This window comes from Rhinopithecus bieti, unplaced genomic scaffold (genome assembly GCF_001698545.2).
Source record: "Rhinopithecus bieti isolate Rb0 unplaced genomic scaffold, ASM169854v2 scaffold_11744, whole genome shotgun sequence".
Lineage (NCBI taxonomy): Eukaryota > Metazoa > Chordata > Mammalia > Primates > Cercopithecidae > Rhinopithecus > Rhinopithecus bieti.
Genome location: NW_016807094.1, coordinates 1,004,335 through 1,023,695, shown reverse-complemented (window position 1 = coordinate 1,023,695; position 19,361 = coordinate 1,004,335). Strand labels below are relative to the sequence as shown.

Genomic DNA, 19,361 nt, shown 5'->3' with positions numbered 1-19,361 from the left:
GAGAGAGAGAGAGAGAGACAGAGAGAGAGAGAGAGAGAGAGATTCTGTTTTCTGAGGTCTGCTTCTGAAGTCTAAAGTGCCCTAACATCATAAAAAGGGCTATGGGAGTTATGAGCCTAGGACCTTGAATAAAATGTGTATGTTTGTTATGTGCTATTACTCTATAATCTTGTGTTTGTATTCTTTCACAAATTTTATTATGCTTTTGTGTATCATAGATGATAGAAATAATTGTACACAGCCTCGTCGTATATGAATGAATGAGTGGACAAATGAATAGATTTGACAGAACCTCAAGAAGCTGAATAACATGAAATTCCTTTTTATAAAATCAGTCTGTTGGAATACCTAGCCTACCACTTAGCACGTGTGAGAACCTTAGGAAACAGTTCCTAAATGCTGTCATGTTCCTTTAATCGTATGTCTTAGCTGCAAAATATTGGACCATTTAATGGTAACACAAAAGAAAATTACTTTTAAAGATCATCATTAAAAGGGCAGAAATACAGAAAAACCATAGTGCCATGTCATGTTGATATTTTGAAAAATCCCAGTACCGCAATATCTGTAACAAATTCCAAAGCAAGGAAAGTTCCAACGACTTCATCATTGAAAACCTTTATTAAATTTAAGTCCCAATAACTGTTGAAATATTTCAGATGATATTTATAGTAAAATATTACCTAACTCTCTTCACGTTGTAGGACTTTGGCTGACATCCAGGTCTAGGAAAAAATTTTGGTCTTCCATTGTAAATGAATTTACATCCTAGAGAATTTATGTGGCTGTGTGATGAGAGGTTGCAAGCCCAGTTATAGGTACTGGAATTCAGAAGATTGTTAGGATTCTAATTTGGCTAGTTTTAAAGGGCCATCTTATCAGGATTCCCAGCAGAAGGAGGTTTTCAACAAGTGGGCTCACAGGAGTAGCAGCAGCAGACTGGGCGGCAACAGGACTGTCCACAGTAGGACGGGCGGCAGCAGGAGGCCTCGGCGTGGTGCAGCTGGCAGCAGGATGGGGTGTGCAGCTCACCACGCAGCAGGGGGGCAGGTAGGTGCCCTCCACACGGCAGTCTGGGCGGCACCACCTGATACGGGTGCTTACAGATCCACTGCTGCCTTCCTGGCCATAGCTGATGCCACCACCAATGCCACAGCCAGTTCCACAGGAGCTGGCCTGGCAGCAGCTTGGCTGGCAGCAGCTAGTTTCACAGCAGCTTGGCTGGCAGCAGCTGGAGCCACAAGTCCCACTGGTTGAGAAGCTAGGAAACCCACAGAAGCTGGTTTGGCAGCAGCTTGGCTGGCAGCAGCTGGTCTCACAGCAGCGTGGCTGGCAGGAGCTGGTCTCACAGCAGCTTGGCTGGCAGCAGCTGGAGCCGCAGGTTCCACTGGTGGAGCAGCTGGGAAATCCACAGAAGCTGGTCTGACAGCAGGCCATGGTGTCAGGAGTTGGTCTGAAGTTTGGGTTGCTTGGAGGAGTTTCTGAGTTATGGCTGCCTATTCCACCTCGGGCTTTTTATAAGTCTTGACCAATTCCTCTATCTGTGGCGAGCAACATTTTTATCTTGTTACTCTTTAAACCAGCCTTTCTAGGGCCCTCTGATGGTTCAAATGCTGAATTGTTTTAAATATATCTTGAAATTGATTTTTCCTTATTGCTCAGCTAATACTCACCAAATGTGTTTGTCCTTGGTAAAAATGTTAACATGTTGTTTTCAAACAATGGTGTAATTTCCACTTGAGCTTCAGTTTCAGTTTTGCACTTATGGGCATATCATCTGACAAGGTGACCTCACCCATAAGATGATGTGATTTTGGGGATTGTATTCACCAAACCTCCAGTCTCCAGAAAAGAATTATTAATCATGACTGTTCTTATGTAAGACTGCTTTATATTTTTTAGACTAGTAAGATTATACTCTCTCTATATAATCTTATTAGCCAGATAGAAACTCTGATAAACTCTACATTCGTAGAAATTCATAGATTTTTCCCTGAAATGAAATCTTTCCAATTTCTGTGATATCTCCTGAACTTCACATTCATATTTGAGGAAACATTGATCACTCAGGAGGATATATAAAACAAAACCTGTTCAATTCCAATGTCTCTTAAAAGAGAGGCTAAAATTCATATTCAGTAATTGGAAAAAGATTGCAAAATATTTTAATGAAATTTACACTTCTCTATGAAAGACAAAAATCACCAGTATATGGATTATCTGGCATATAATTTCTCAAAGGCGGAATTTATTATTAATTTATGTCATTTCACATTACTAAACTATGTGTCCTGTAAAAAGATATTAGACCAAAGAGCAAGACAACTGAATTTAGGAAGGGGAATCAATCAAAGAAAAAGCAAGAGTTAGAAAATACTTTTATCTGCTTTATAAGGCAGGTTAGAAAATGGGTGACCAAATATAGTTCAAGAGGTGTAGTATAATAAATGCAAAGAGATTAAGATAAATTTCAACAAAATAAAAGTTAAAACAATTCCTGGCCATTGCTAGAAGAAAGAATGTGATTTTCTACTGGGAGTTTAGGGTTACATAAGATACATGAAAAAAGTCTGGACAAAATCATATTATTTCTACTTGTAGGTTTATTTCTCCCTTCCAATCATGAATAGAAACACATAGTTAGCATTTTATGAGGTGGTGGTGTTTGTACAGGAATGGGGTTATATTACAATGTGATTCATGCCAGCATCTGTAAAGATGTTCATGTCATATGGTAACTATGACTGTAGGTATGACGTTGAAAATGGTTATATGTAATCACTGAATGTTGGAGATCAAAAATGTGTAAATTATCTTGTTCCACCACTTAATTTTATAGGTGTAGAAACTGACATCATTCTTATTATAAATAGCACATATTTATTAACTTCTACTATGCCCAGAGCACTAAAGGCTTATACAGAAACCGGGACCCCATCTGTTTGTTTCATATCTTGCTCTAGTATAAAAATCAGTGTAGTAGTAACAGGAGGGATTAATCAAGGAAAGAATTGAGTAAAGAACTGTTTAGTCTCAAAGTTCTAAATGGGAACATTGGTGGTGTGGTATGGAGCACTTTTCATTTTCACTTAACATTGGTTGGTGTTAGAATACTCTTCAGTCTTGGAGAGGTTAAGCAACTTGTTCCATTCCCACAGTACACAACTGGAAGAGCTCATTCCTAGACCAGTTCTTTTTATTTTATACCATGCTGCTTTTCAGAATCAATTAATGTTAGTAAAGCTCTTTGTATTAGTCTTTTTTTCTTAAAAAAGGTGTTTTGTAATAGCTCAAGAATATAAATATTAGATGGTAGACAGATGACACTATGGACTAACGATTTTAAATACACAATAAATAAGTATAAATATGTTAAAGTTATTTTAAGTATCTGAACCAGAGACTTTTTTAAAAAAATATATTATACTTTAAGTTCTAGCGGTACATGTGCACAACATGGCAGATTTGTCTACCATAATTGATACATGTGCCATGTATGGTGTGCTCACCGCATTAACTCGTCATTTCTTAGGTATCTCTCCTAATGCTATCCCTCCCCCTCCCCCTCCCCCTCACAATAGCCCCGAGGTGTGACCAGAGACTTCGTAATGGAATTAAATCACATTTGCTCCCTGTAGTCGTTTTTTTTTTGTTTCCCACCATTCACTAAGTTAATATACTTTCTGGGTTTCTAACATCTTCCTTTACTCATTGTGTCTTCTTCTTTCCATGGGTATTTATCTTAGTTGAAGCTCTTAATTGTGCATCGCTTGGCCAGGGCAATTCTTGCTCTGATTAAGGTTTCTGTATAGTTCTGGTGCAACTTATTTCTCTGGCCTTTGCTCTGTCTTTATAAGGAGCTATCATGAGAATTGTCCCAATTGCCCAGCTTGTCTATGCCGTTTTTCCTGCCCCAAGGCTTTCAACGCTCCTTACTGGCTTATTGCATTACGTGTACTCCCTTCTGGCGTATGTCCAAGCATACAAATTTTCCAAATCGTTTCTTTCATATCCACTCTTATATATCCAGTGCCCCCAGTTCCAAACTTGTACCTCTGACTAATGCTATGGTTCCCCTCCCTCCATACCTTTGTTGCATTTATTTCTATTGCCTACGATCATGCCTCCCTCTGATCTGGGTAGCACAATTGAACCCACTCATAAAATGTAGCTTCTCCTTTTCAATCTTTCTTTTTTTGTTTTTCCCCCCCCCCCCCCCAAGCAATACGTGACTTCTGGCTGTTGACACCACACAGTGTTGCTACTTTTATGTTTCTCGTACTTCTCCTTTTTTAGCATGAATTATAGAGTTGCAATGACTCGCTGTCCCTAGAGCTTTTTGAAGAGGGACAATTTTTATTCAATTTTAATTTTTTCTTTATTTCTACCATGTAGCTGTACTTGCATATGGTAGGCAAGCAGGTGCCTGTAGACCCTATTTGTGAACGTTTTAAAACAACCCAAAATGGATTACCATACTTAACATATAAGACGCAAACTAATAAAACTTACTAGTAAGAAAACCATAGAGGAACATTTTATGGCACTGGTCTGGGCCAACGGTTTTTTCTTGGGGGATAAGACCTCAAACGACAGGACACAAAGTGCAAGTAGACCAAATGGGATTAATATTAGAAGTAAAAAACCTTCGCACAGCAAAGGAAATCATTCAAATCAACACAGTGAAGAGCACAACCTTAGAGAATGGGAGAACATATTTTCAAACTCATGCATCTGACCAGGTTAATATCCAGAAGGTATATAAGGGAACTTTGAACAACTCACAGTGGAATAACGATAATAAATCCAATCAAAAAATAGGTAAAAGGACCTGAACTAGTATTCACAAAGAACCACACAATATGGCAACACATATATGAGAAGGTGTCTAGCATCACTATCATCCATGAAATGCAGATCAAACCGATGAGATACCATATCACCCCAGTGTGGCTGTTATCAAAAATACAAAAAAAGTAACAAATCCTGGTTGGTGGATGTCGGTAAATGGGGAGGTTCTGATACTCCGCTTGGAGGGAATGTAAAGTAGCATAGCCCATTATGGAAAACAGTATGATCGGTCCCCCAAAATTGAACTACCATCATGATCGGGCAATCCCCACTATTGAGATATGTCCAAAGGAAATGAAATCAGTATGTTGAGGAGATATCTGCACTTCCATGTTTGTTGCAGCCTATTCACCAGGCGCCCAACATAGTTGAAAAACAATCTTAAGTGTCCATCCATGATGAATGGATAAAAGCAATTATGCAACACACTCTCGTCTCCACACCCCAACAACTATCAGCCATAAAACAATGAAATACTGTCATGTGCGAACAACCATGGATGACCGTGGGGGCGAGACATTATGGTAAGTGAAAATTAACAGCGCACAGGAAGAAACAGCACATTGCTCTTACTCCTATGTGACAATCTAAAGAAATTATCTCACAGGAAGTGGAGAGTAGGAATACTGGCTACCAAGAGGCTGGGGGAGTGAGGAGGAGGGAGGATAAGGCAGGATTAGGTCAAACATGGTACAAAGTTACAGCATAGATAGGACTCGGATACAGTGTTGGTATTGTAATGTACAGTAGGGTGACTATGGTGTTAGTCATATTGTATCGTATATTTCAAAATAGCTACAGAGGAAGATTTTAAATGCTCTATCCATGAAGAAATGATAATATGTATGAGGTGATGGATATGCTAAAACACCCTGACTTGGATTACTTACTCAAATGTATGCATGTTGGAAACTATCACACTGCACCCCATAACGTGTAGCACTTACTGTGTCAGTTTTTAAATTAAAAGGTTAATTTGATACAAAAATAGAATGATGTAAATAAAATTCAAAAGGTTTTGCAAGACAAGAACAGCAGCTATTTATTAGAAAATAAACATGCGACAAATCTTAGATAGGAAGAAGGAATTGCTTCCTTTACCACAAGACTTCAGAATGGCCCACCGTTTAATAGATGGCCGGTTCTCGGTTCCCAGCTTGGTTTGATGTGGGGGTCTTGCTGGGCTCAGGCAGGGAGGGTTTGTTAAAGTAGAGAAACGGTGAGTGTGACTTTTTTCAGGATAAGTGCGTTGTATGTTCCGGGCATGTCAGTGCCCCTGCTTCAGCAGGAGAGGGTCCTGCAAGGTGGTGCTGCAAGGCGTCGGCTGCGCGCAGGGGGGCCGGCAGCAGGGGGACTGCCCAGAACAGGCTGGCAGCAAGGTGGTGGCCCAGCCGGCAGGGCCTTGCAGACCACGCGTGCACGGACGTGGGGCCGCAGGTGATGGGGCCGGCACGCAGCCTTCCTGCAGGGAGGCAGGGGTCGCAGCCACCGGGCGGGGGGGGCGGCCAGGGTCGCAGATGGGGCGCGTGCCAGCGGGGCACGCATGTCACGGGGCGGCACACGGTGGTCTGGCTAGGTCACGGCGCCGCAGCAGCAGGGGCGCCGTGCCAGCACGGGCTGGCAGCAGCCCTCCCCCGTAGCTCAGGGAGAGAAAGGGCAGCCGCAGCAGAGCCAGGTTCATGGTGGTGTTGAGGGTGGGTCGGGGTGGGCTGTTGAGAGCGCTGGATGTTCCTCAGGTGTGAATGTCCTCCTCCCGCTCCGGGGCCCTTTATATACCCTGGCCGGTGGCCGGGTGCAGGTGACCCTTTTCGTTTACCTTTTGGCCAATTAAGTAGAATTCTGTTTTGACTAATGGTTGCTTGTGACACACTCATTATCTCATTAAAGAGCTCTTGTTGTATGGATGTACCTACACGGTGTGAAAATCTAAGAAGTCATCGTCATTTGAGGTGATAGTAGCTCTCGATGCTTATTTTGAGTAGATAGCACTGGATCAAATCTGGACAAAATGGTCTAAAAAATTTTCAGTTTTTAAAAGAAATTATAAACATAGAGGAGTACATAGAACACTGAGTAGAGCCTATCCTGACCCCAGCAGGGGACTCAAGTCATTGGAAGCACCTACATGTGAAAAGTGAATCACACGAATGTTAGACAAGACCTCCCATGTAGTCTGCTTGGGAATATGTTTATCACTTGAAATAGTGGGATACATAGGCCTTGAATAGGATAGTAGCTCATCTAGTTTTACAGGACAGACAAAAATTTTTGCAAGCCACTAAGTATTGGAATAATACCTCCAAGACTGCCTTGCATGTGTTCTTTTCTCTAGTACATGGTTCTGTGCAACTCTGGTTCTTCTGGTCATAAGGTGCTGATTTTTATCTCTGAAACATGTCATTTTTTAGCCTTGCCTTTCTTGTGCATGTAATGAAGAATTCTGTAATGGGAAATTTTTCTTGATATACCTTGATGGCTGAGTGCAGTGGCTCATGCCTGTAATCTCAACACTTGGGGAAGCCGAGGCAGGCAGATCACCTGAGTTCAGGAGTTCAAGACCGCCCTGGGCAATATGGTGAAACGTCAACTCTAATAAAATACAAAAAATTAGCCAGATGTGGTGGCGGGTGCCTGTAGTCCTAGCTATGCAGGAGGCTGGGGAACGAGAATCACTTGAGCCCCAGAGGTGGAGGTTGCAGTGAGCTGAGATCATGCCACAGAACTCCAGCTTGGGCTACAAAGTGAGACTCCATCTCAAAATAATATATACATATATACCTTGACATAAGTGCTATGACTAGCAAGTGAAAAGAAAGGGGTTTTCAACCAACATTGCACACATATCCAGTACACTGTTCAGCAGAGATACGTTGGGAGGCTGCCCAGTGTTCTGCTGTGGCACTGCTGAAAGCGTGATGGACGGGCTTCTTCAGGAAGTGTTGCCAGAGGCAGTTTAGGAACTGCAAGGGGGAAACAATCCCATTACCTTCCAGCTTTACTCCTCCTGTTAGTCACCAGACAGGGTTTTGAATCACTTCAGGATCATTTTCTTTATTTGAAAGAATGTGCCTTGGACCCCAACATCCAAAGCTCCCCAAATGGAATTTCAAGCATAATTTCAAAACTTTAAAAGGAATGTAAATTGACTGAACCCATAGTCACAATTAGCGAAACAGAAGAAGGAGCTATCAGGCACATTCTCATCACTAGAGACCTTTGACTCTCTTGTTTTACATTCTTTTCTTTGTTCATGGACATGGGATTTTTGTTTTCAAAGCGGTAACCAGAGGTAACTAGGTAAAAAGTTGTGTATTCTGCTCTTTTCAAGACATATTATGTCATAATTTATTTTCATGCTGCTGTGGAGTCTTCATGGTAATCACATTTTATGCAATGGGAGCCTCTTTGGAAGACTTAAATCATCACATTAACAAGACTCATTTCTCTACTGCACAAACTTCGAACCCAAGTTCATTCCAAAGACATCTGTCTCTCCCCTTTGTAAAGATCCAAAAAAAATAGTCTATGTATCATTCAGTAAACCTTTCTAATGTTTATTCACTCTAAGATACTTATCCACACCCCATAGCCAAACTTCATTTGCAGGCAGAGAAATTGTGGGTCATGCTTCAGTTATTCATGCCCCAGAGTTGTGAGAGCACAGACAGCTCTGCGGTTTGAAACTGGTGGCAAGTCACATCCAGTTTTCTGACCCCACTTATTCTGAAACTGGACAATGCTCATTTAAAGCTCTGCCATTTACTGGCTGTGTGTCCTTGGGCCATAATAATAGTTCATATCAGAACTGTTGTAAGGATTACGTGAGCTAATATTTGTCAAGTACTAAGAACAAACAGTGTCTGGTACTCAGGGTCTAAAATATATATATTTTATATATATTTATATGTAATATATAAATATATATTTAAATATATGGTATTTATAGTAAATATATATATTTATACATATATACACATATATAGTAACATGACCTTTTACTATATATAGAGTAAATATATAGTACATATATACATATATGTATATATACGTACATATATACCTGTATGTGTATATATACATATACATATACACATATATATGTATAAGTATATAGTAAAAGGTCATGTTACATTGGTACTTTTTAAATTCTAAACTTTAAGTTTAGAACAAAGACCAACATATTTGTTATGGCAAATGATCGGTTCTCTGCTCAGTCACCGAAGAATACGCATGAAATAACATTATTCAGTGGTGAGTTCCATTAATAGCATGAAATAAAATAAAAGCACCTGGAAGGAAGAAATAGAGCACCTTCTCATTGAGTACTTACCTCTGTTAAGGGAGTCAGGCTATTGTAGAACTGACAGACGGCACATCTGTCAGGACTGTGTATAACAAGACCCCTACTGAGAACCCCCCAGCCCATGCAATACAGAATGGGGTCTTAGAGAAGCATCCCTAAAAAAAAAAAAAAAAGCCTTCAAATTGATTTAGACAGATTTCTCGTGGTGGTGGACAACAGATTTTGTGTAACAGACTCTAGAGCTTTATTTCACATTATCATTTCACAATAACATTATGAACAATTTTTTTTTCATTATTTCAACTTTTCCTTTAGATTCAGGGGGTACATTGTGTGATGTACCAGTTGGTTATGTGGGTATATTGTGTGATGCTGAGGTTTGGGGTATGATTGATCCTGTCACCCAGGACTGAGTGTAGTACCCAATAGTTTTTCAACCGTTGTCTCCCTCCATCTCTCCCTGCTCTAGTAGTCCCTGATGTCTATTGTTGCCATCATTAGGTCAATGAGTACCCGATGTTTAATTCCCATTTGTCAGTGAGAACATATGGCATTTGGTTTTCTGTTCCTGGGTTAATTTGCTTAGGATAATGGCCCCCAGCGGCATCCATGTTACTGTGAAGGACATGAGTTCATTGTTTTTTATGGCTGAGTTGTACTCCATGGTGTATGTGTACCACATTTTCTCTATCCAGTCCACCACTGATGGGAACCTAGGTTGATTCCATGTCTTTGCTATTGTGAATTGTACTGTGACAAACATGCAAGTGCATGTGTCTTTTTGGTAGAATGATTAGTTTTCTTTTGGCTACAGACCAAGTAAAGGGATTGCTGGGGCAAATGATAGTTCTGTTTTAAGTTCTTGAGAAACCTCCACATTGCTTTCCATAGTGGCTGAACTAATCTACATTCCCATCAACAGCATATAAGCATTCTCTCCTCTCGACAGCCTTTTCAGCATCTGTTGTTTTTTTTACTATTTTTTTCTTTGTTCTGAAAGTATGGGGCTTCAATTACTGAGCTTTTTAATAATAGCCATTCTGACTGGTGCAAGATGGCATCTCATTGTGGTTTTGATTTGCATTTCTTTGATGAATAATGATGTGGAGCATTTTTTCACATGTTTGTTGGCTGCTTGTATGTCTTGTTTTGAGAAGTGATTGTTCAAGTCCTTTGCCCACTTTTTAATGGGGTTATTTGTTTTTTGCTTGTTCAATTGTTTAAGTTCCTTATAGATTCTGGATATTAGGCCTTTATTGGATGCACAGTTTGTGAATATTTTCTCTCATTCTGTAGGTTGTCTATTTACTGTGTTGATAGTTTCATTTACTGTGCAGAAACTCTTTAGTTTAATTAGGTCCCACTTGTCAATTTTTGTGTTTGTTGCAATTGCTTTTGAGGACTTAGTCATAAATTCTTTCTGAAGATTGATGCTCAGAATGATGTTTTCTAGGTTTTCTCCTAGAGTTTTTACAGTTTGAGGTCTTACACTTAAATCTTTAATCCATCTTGAGTTAATTTTTCTATATGGTGAAAGGTCAGGGTCTAGTTTCAATCCTCTGCATAGAGCTAGCCAGCTATTTCAGCACCACTTATCAAATAGGGAGTCCTATCCTCATTGCTTATTTTTGTTAATGTTATCAAAGATTAGATTGTTGTATGAGTGTGACTTTATTTCTGGGTTCTTTATTCTGTTCCTTTTGTCTATGCCACTTTATATTTTACAACCTTCTGTTTTTGTACCAGTACCATGCTGTTTTGTTTACTGTAGTCTTATAGCATAGTTTGAAGTCAGGTAATGTGATGCCTCCAGATTTCTTTTTATTTAGGATTGCTTTGGCTATTTGGGCTCTTTTCGGTTCCATATGAATTTCAGAATAGTTTTTTTCTGGTTCTGTGAAAAATGAGATTGGTAGCTTGATAAAAACAGCATTGAATCTGTAGATTGCTTTGGGCAGTGTGGCCATTTTAATGACATTGATTCTTCCAGTCCATTGGCATGGGATGTTTTTCCATTCGTTTGTGTCACCTATCATTTCTTTAAGTCGTGTTCTGTAGTTTTCACTTCCTTGGTTAGATGTATTTCTAGGGGGTGTGTGTATGTGTGTGTGGCTATTGAAGTGTAAAATAAAGTTGTAAAATATACAACCATTTTGTGATTAACATGTCTCTCACCATACTAAGAAGAAGTGTTTGACTTAAGGTCTAAATGCAGGAAACATGCGTTCTCCAGGGTCTTTTCTAAACTTTTGTGATTATAATTACATTAGTAAGTAACTAATTTACTCTTACATTACTCATGTTTCTTTAACTTTTAAAAGAGAGGTAATTGGCCAGAGGTTGCCGAAGGCTTCTTCCACCTCTAACACCCTGCGTATTCTATGATGTTCCAACAGGTGTTGGATCAGTAAACACACCATTAGACTGGGAATATAAGTTTCAACCCAGGTGCAGCCTCCCAGGGTGTTTCTTGTTGCAGAACATTTCTCAGGTGTTCGATGCATGCCTGGAATTCTGGGCACAAGTGACTCTGTACACATGATAAAGACATAGTTGTACTCATCTTCCTGACTCAGCTGTGCTCCACAAATGCCATTTACAATGATTATAAGAAAACTACTCAGACTTAAGTTATGAGAACTATGTAAGAGGATTATTCTGCATCTTGCTTTGAGTATCTCTAGACAAAAGAGAGACGCAATCTACCAGAAGGAAATATCACAAAGACCATGATTTCTACGCTAAGAATATTGAGTTTTATTAGAAAGCAGACAACATGATATGGGAGTTAGACTGGAGTCCTAGGAAGAGAGAGTATTTTTCATCTGTAGTTGGTCTGAAAAGGTGTCTTCAGTGCATAGTGTGAGTTAGTATGAAGAGATGAGAAATCGGCTTCTCAAGGAAATGTGTATTGCTCCGCGGTGAAGCCCTGAGGGGCAGCGGGATGGTCCTGGCCGTCTTCTGAAGGGCCCTTCGTGATAACGGGCTGTTCAGCAGGAGAAGGTCCTGCAGGTGGTGCTGCAAGGCGTCGGCTGGCCGCAGGGGGGCCGGCAGCAGGGGGACTGCACAGACACAGGCTGGCAGCAGGTGGTGGCCCAGCAGCAGGGCCTGTCAGACCCCACAGCCCGTGCAAACGACGTGGGGTCCAGCAGGTGTATGGGGCCGGCAGCAGCCTTCCTGCAGGGAGCGAGGGGTCGCAGCACACCGGGCGGCCGGCAGGTGCTCGCAGATGGGACGCGTGCAGCGGGACAAACACGCAGGTCACGGGGCGGCCAGCGGTTGGTCTGGTAGGTCAGCGGGCGGCAGCAGGGCAGGGTCGCGGTAGCGAGGCAGGGCTGGCAGCAGCCTCCCACCGTAAGCTCAGGGAGGAGAAGGTGGAGCCCGCAGCAGGAGCCCGGTCATGGTGGTGTCTGAGGCTGGTTAGGGTGGGGCTGTTGAGGTGCGCTGGAATGTTCTCAGGTGTGATGTCCTCCTCCCTGCTCTGGGCCCTTTATATACCCTGGCCTTGGGAGCTGATGACCCCAGGACACGAGGTCATTTCCTTGTTTTCACTTATTCTTCCTGAAATAACACCAGCAGATTAGTAAGTTTTCTTGACATTGTTTAGATACTCAGGTACACATAAAAGTCTATTTGTTTTCCTTATTTAGTATAGACCCATTATATTTTGCTATTTATGGTTCAAATATGAATTTAATGACCCTAACTTCAAAGTCTCCAATTATCGTTATAATTCAATGATGCTTTTGCCAGTTGCTGTTTTGAAAGCACAAAGTAGCTGTCATGCTGTGCATGCTCTGAGGGTTACTTGCTAGCAGTTGAAGTGAAGTACACCTCAAGTTGTTAGCATTCTTTGCCACTGCTAAGCCTCCTGGGCAAAACAAGTTGAGGATAATACTACAGGGATAGTTTAAAAGTCAGGATTTCTCAGTAAAAGAAGAATTTTCCAGTCCTCTTTTTGGAGGTACAAGAATGCATTTTAGTAGGTTTCCATCATCCAGTGGTTTTTGTCTTAGAGATATGTTCATTGATTTCTACGGTTGTATCTTTCCAGACCAAGGTAAATTTCACTGTAATCTTCATGATAGCCAGTATCATTAAGTTCTAACTATGTTCCAAGCAGCATATTAAAAAATACATGTATTAATCTAATCTTCATAGCATTCTTAGGATGTAGATACTGTTTATTTCTCATTTCACACATAAGGAACCAGATAAGTGACTTACCCAAGGTCATGTACCTAGTAAGTGTTGGAGCCAATACTCACTCCAGAAATATCTGTGGGAACATTATTTGTCAGCCCCAAAAGCTGAATAACTCACTGTAGCTAAAGAATGGATTGTAGGTACCACATTCCCCGATATTAAGGAATGTCTATTTTATTTAGGAACTTTTACAGTGTATTTACTTTGAAAACAGTTGTTATTTGTGATATGGCTAATTTTTTAGAGTCGGCTGAAAGGACTCTATGTCTTACCAATAGCCTTAGGAATGGGGAGAATTACCTTCTATTCAGCCTTCTGAAACTGTCAAAACATACCCTAAGGAGATAGTGTCATAGTTGGGCATAATTGAATGATCATGGGTTATTGTGAACAAAGCAAAATAGTGAGGAAGTCAAACAGGTCTATGTAGATGAAGGCTGCAGTCTTGCAGTATAACAAAACCCTTCAGTAGTGATCCCAGTTGAATGTGTTCTCAGGCCTCATCCAGCCCGTACCTCAGTGTCTTCAACGTCTCCCTGTGTGCTATGCTGGGGCTCATTTTTGCTTATGGAACCAATTGTCATTTTTAATTGTTTGAAATTGTCATGACTTGTAGGCAGATTATGTCACTCAATCACTTTTTAGTCTTTGCCTCTTAATTTGCTTGGTCCTGACCTTTTCCTTTACAACTAAGTCTGTTCTATTAGGTTGGTGCAAAAGTAATTGCCGTTTTGGCATTAATTTCAACGGCAAAAGCTGCAGTTACTTTTGCACCAACCTAACAGATCTGAAGTTGAAGGTTCAAGTATAAGCCTTCTTATTGATCACACTTCTTGCATGGTTTCTTACAGGCTTACCCAGATCTGCACCAAGCCACTTTGGCCAACCAGAGAATGGGGTGACTGTGGAAATAAACGAGATTCAATAATAGCGATAACTTTGGGGGGGAAACAAGGCATTCTCCATTTGAGAAAACACTTTTAAATAAGGAGGTCTCTAGAAGGCTAAAAAGAAAATCTCTGAGAGGAGAAAAACAGATGTACTTAGCAAATTTTGGAAACAGTGATCAAGAATATATACAAAGAGGCTGGGCGCGGTGGCTCACGCCTGTAATCCCAGCACTTTGGGAAGCTGTGGCGGGTGCATCACGAGGTCAGGAGATCAAGACCATCCTGGTTAACATGGTGAAACCCCGTCTCTACTAAAAATACAAAAAATTAGCTGGGCATGATGGCGGGCACCTGTAATCCCAATTACTCACAAGGCTGAGGCAGAAGAATGGTATGAACCAGGGAAGCAGAGCTTGAAGTGAGCGGAGATTGTGCCACTGCACTCCAACCTGGGCAACAGAGCAAGACTCTGTCTCCAAAAAAAAAAAAAGAAAGAAAAGAAAACAGAATATATAGAAAGAAATTAGACTTACGAGCCTATCCATTGGTTAATTACCAAACCGTTAACAAAGATAAAACTCCATTGTGCACATACTGAAAATGTAAAGGTTTTGAATATAACAGTCTTCTTGTTGAGAAACTTCTACCATATTTCCAGAAAAAAGATCTTTCTTCATGATTGGTTTATTGTTTTATTTTAAGAATATGCACATCCAGCATGATGAGTTGAGAGTTGGGATGGAACGATGATGTTTTTCTCTCTTCTAACCAATTCCCTTAGAACTTATTTATTCATCATTCAACACATCATTTTTGATTATACTCAATGTGCCAAATATTGTGCAGGTCAGTGGGAATCTAGTAGTGAACAAAGTTAGTCAAGATCCTGGCCCTCAATGTAAATTAGTTCAGCCATTGTGGCAAACAGTTTGGCAATTTCTGAAAGTATTTAAAACAGAATTGCCATCCAACCCAGCAATCCCATTATTGGGTATGGACCCAGAGGAATAGAAATCATTCTACCATAAAGACATGTACATGCATACGTTTATTGCAGCACTGTTCAAAGTAGCAAAAATATGAAATCAACCTAAATACCCATTAAGGGTGGACTGGATAAAGAAAATATGGTACACATACATCACAGAATAGTATACAGCCATAAAAAAAGGAAATTATGTCCTTTGTAGCAATGTAGATGAAGCTGGAAGCCATTATCCTAAGCGAACTAATGCAGATACAGAAAACCAAATACCGCATGTTCTCACTTACAAGTGGTATCTAAACATCGAATACATATGGACACAAAGAAGGGAACAACAGATACTGAGGCCTACTTGAGGGTGGATGGTGGGAAGAGGGTGAGGATGAAAAAACCACCTGTCTGTTACTATGCTTTTGTTTAATTTAATTAATTAATTAATTTTTTGAGACAGAGTCTCACTCTGTCACCCAGGCAGGAGTGCAGTGGTGCAATCTTGGCTCACCGAAGCCTCTGCCTCCCAGGTTCAAGTGATTCTCCTGACTCAGCCTCCTGAGTAGCTTGGATTACAGGCGCCCGCCACCATGCCCAGCTAATTTGTGTATATTTAGTAGAGACAGGGTTTCGCCATGTTGGCCAGGCTGGTCTTGAATTCCTGGCCTCAAGTGACCTACCCACTTCAGCCTCCCAAAGTGCTGGGATTACAGGCATGAGCCACTGCACCTGGCCATCTGTTACTATGCTTATTACCTGGGTGATGAAATAATCTGTATACCAAAACCCTGTGACACACAGTTTACCTATATAACAAACCTGCACATGTACCCCTGAACTTAAAATAAATTTAAATTAAAAAAAATGAAGACCTCTGCCCTCACAAAGCTTCCCTTGCCTCACTTCTTTCAATGGGCAGGTAGATATGCCCAGGAATACACGCCGAACAATCAAAGAAACCTCTTTTCTGTCAGATGCTAGGAACTAAAAACATATTTCTCAGGGAAATGATAGTGGTTAGCCTTCCTTACCAACCTACAAGTATTTAACAATATCAACAATATATGCAGTATGGATTAATGTCATCACCATTTCAACTGCATTGGTGTTGTTTAAATGGTAAGATGAATGTGGAGCTCAAAACCAGGATGATGATAACCAAGGCTTCATTTCTCCCTGTCTTCTCAGCAGCAGCCACTCCACTGGAAGTAGAACTGGCTGTGATGGTGCTGATGGGAACCATGGAGAATTTGGGATAGTGGTTCCTCCAGCAGGGGATGTTCAGTGGCTAGGGATTCGCAGGTCCTGTCTGACATCAATTACTGCACAGTTTTCTACATTGGTGAACAAATGGGGCTGTAACTTAACTTAGACTTCCTCCCCCTTATCATGTGTGTGAATTATTCATAAGTCAAGTTTATGTTTACAGAGACCTACTGTAGTCTCACCATTTCCTCAGCATCACCATAAAACCTGCGACTAGAAATATGAAGGTGAATCACATGAGATGATTAGATTTATTTGAAATGCTATTAAAATTATAGACCTTCCCCTGAGTTGTTCCTATTCTAAAGCTCAAAAATGGCCCTTAGAAAATCTTTCCTTTCGTTCTTCTGATTCCGTATGCTGTAATGTAAGCTAAATATGAACTTTTGAAGAGTGATAAACAATAAATAAAAGAAGTGTGTTTACTTCCCCAGAAATAAAATTTTATTTTATTTTGCAGGCAAAATACAGCATACAAATAGTATTATCCTGGAAGAAAATAATCTCATCTGAGAACCTTGAAATAATAGAAAAAAGGGTGATGAGTCAGTGGGACAGAGTTCTATTCAAGAGGAGCTTTGATTTTATTTACTTGTTTTTTTTTTTTTTTTTTTTCCAAGCCAGGAATTCAAATGATGAAAGCTGGAATTTTTCTCAAGATTGTCAGAGAGGGCCAGGATTAGCTGCATAATTATGTGGGGAAACAGGATGTTATTGTTGAATTCGCGCTTGAGGATCAGCTAGGCTGCAAAGGTGGAGTCTCTCATCTGATCCAGAAGGGGTGGAAGAGTCTGCACATGATTCTGTGCACCTGGCAATGTTTCGTGCGTTGAGGGGAGAGGTGGGATCTCAGCAGGAGAAGGTCCTGCAGGTGGTGCTGCAAGGCGTCGGCTGGCCGCAGGGGGGCCGGCAGCAGGGGGACTGCACAGACACAGGCTGGCAGCAGGTGGTGGCCCAGCAGCAGGGCCTGCAGACCACAGCCGTGCACGACGTGGGGCAGCAGGTGATGGGGCGGCAGCAGCCTTCCTGCAGGGAGCAGGGGTCGCAGCACACCGGGCGGCGGCAGGGCTCGCAGATGGGACGCGTGCAGCGGGACACGCAGGTCACGGGGCGGCACACGGTGGTCTGGTAGGTCACGGGGCGGCAGCAGCAGGGGTCGCGGTAGCAGCAGGGCTGGCAGCAGCCTCCCCGTAGCTCAGGGAGGAGAAGGTGGAGCCGCAGCAGGAGCCGGTCATGGTGGTGTCTGAGGCTGGTGTGGGGTGGGCTGTTGAGAGGCGCTGGATGTTCTCAGGTGTGAATGTCCTCCTCCNGGCGTCGGCTGGCCGCAGGGGGGCCGGCAGCAGGGGGACTGCACAGACACAGGCTGGCAGCAGGTGGTGGCCCAGCAGCAGGGCCTGCAGACCACAGCCGTGCACGACGTGGGGCAGCAGGTGATGGGGCGGCAGCAGCCTTCCTGCAGGGAGCAGGGGTCGCAGCACACCGGGCGGCGGCAGGGCTCGCAGATGGGACGCGTGCAGCGGGACACGCAGGTCACGGGGCGGCACACGGTGGTCTGGTAGGTCACGGGGCGGCAGCAGCAGGGGTCGCGGTAGCAGCAGGGCTGGCAGCAGCCTCCCCCGTAGCTCAGGGAGGAGAAGGTGGAGCCGCAGCAGGAGCCGGTCATGGTGGTGTCTGAGGCTGGCGTGGTGTGGGCTGTTGAGAGGAGCCGGGTGTTCTTGGGTGTGAATGTCCTCGTGCCCCTCTGGGCCCTTTATATACCCTGGCCAGGTGCTGATGACCCCCAGGACATGAGGTCATTTCCTGGAGTTGTAGATGCCCGTTGAAATGAGAACTCTGGATTTAACTGCTGAGGCAGCCATCCCTAAATCACTAAAGGATGCTTTGTTTTCTACCTGTCTGCTTTTTCCCTTGAACTGAATACCTGGTGATGTATATCATCAGAACAATTGCTCATCTGTCAGCTTCCAGGTCATGCCATGTAAGAAGGTGCAAGTTTGAAGAATCCAGCGTTGCCACCATCACACTTTCCTCTTGTTTGCTGCCATCCGTGACTTAAGCATAAGACTGGAAAGTTCATGAGTCACAGGCCAGGTTTCTGATTGGCATTGAGATCAAGTAAGAATTTCTAAAAAGCCAAAATGGTTCGTAAGAGCAGATGTGTATCGATTCTGCTATGGAAAGCATGGCCCAGTGTTTGATGACACAGTGCCTAACCTTGTTTGTAAGAAAATCGTCACCAAAGCTGCTAGACTGATTTTATTTTAGTAATCTGAGTTGGTTTATAACTCATTAACACTTATGAGACACTATGTAGATGATGCTGTACTATTTGGGGGTGGAGAGGGAAAGGAAAGAAAAATAACTTTCAAATAGTTTCCTATCACATAGCAGTCACAAATTTTAGTAAGGCAAGACAAAGATAAATCAAGCAATTAAAGGGAAAGAACTTTTCTGGAAACAATAAGATAAAAGTAAGTGGGGATTTCATTCATTCTGTGCCTTTCTGAATGCCCTTCCATGATTATTGTCTTAGAAATAAAATTGAAATTGACTATTTCTTGCTTTGACATATGCACTTTGTATTACATACTTCAAAATCTATGGACAATATCTACAAAGGAATCAGTTATCTTTCTGTCACAACTGCTTTAGTTTGTTGGCTGAGGGTTTTGTTTGCTTATGAGGTGGTAAGGTGGCATTATGAAAAAGACAAGGGGAATTAGTTGAGCTGGTGACCAATAAAATAGCTTTGTCTTTTCCAGCCATAGTGAAGACGAATAGGAATACAGAAAATAAATTTAGAGTTGGAAGGTAGATTAAATATAACATTGTCCAAGGAATGCTGATGGTCTTCAGCGCAAATTTACCT

The 19,361-nt window shown here is 41.9% G+C and overlaps 3 protein-coding genes across 3 annotated transcripts; all 3 read right to left on the bottom strand.

Moving 5' to 3' along the window:
• Positions 1 to 904: 904 nt before the first annotated feature.
• Positions 905 to 1,437, bottom strand: LOC108534695 (keratin-associated protein 1-3-like). The gene is given in 2 exon segments (XM_017880174.1): positions 905 to 1,020; positions 1,023 to 1,437. Coding segments are annotated over 2 exon segments (531 nt in total).
• Positions 1,438 to 17,189: 15,752 nt separating this feature from the next.
• LOC108534702 (keratin-associated protein 2-1-like) lies at positions 17,190 to 17,727 on the bottom strand. The gene is given in 2 exon segments (XM_017880186.1): positions 17,190 to 17,682; positions 17,685 to 17,727. Coding segments are annotated over 2 exon segments (384 nt in total). The 3' UTR covers positions 17,190 to 17,341.
• A 38-nt stretch (positions 17,728 to 17,765) lies between these two features.
• LOC108534737 (keratin-associated protein 2-1-like) lies at positions 17,766 to 18,167 on the bottom strand (the record flags this gene model as incomplete). Its single annotated transcript, XM_017880236.1, has 1 exon — positions 17,766 to 18,167. A coding segment is annotated over exon 1 (390 nt), but the record flags the coding sequence as incomplete, so codon positions are not given.
• Positions 18,168 to 19,361: the final 1,194 nt, after the last annotated feature.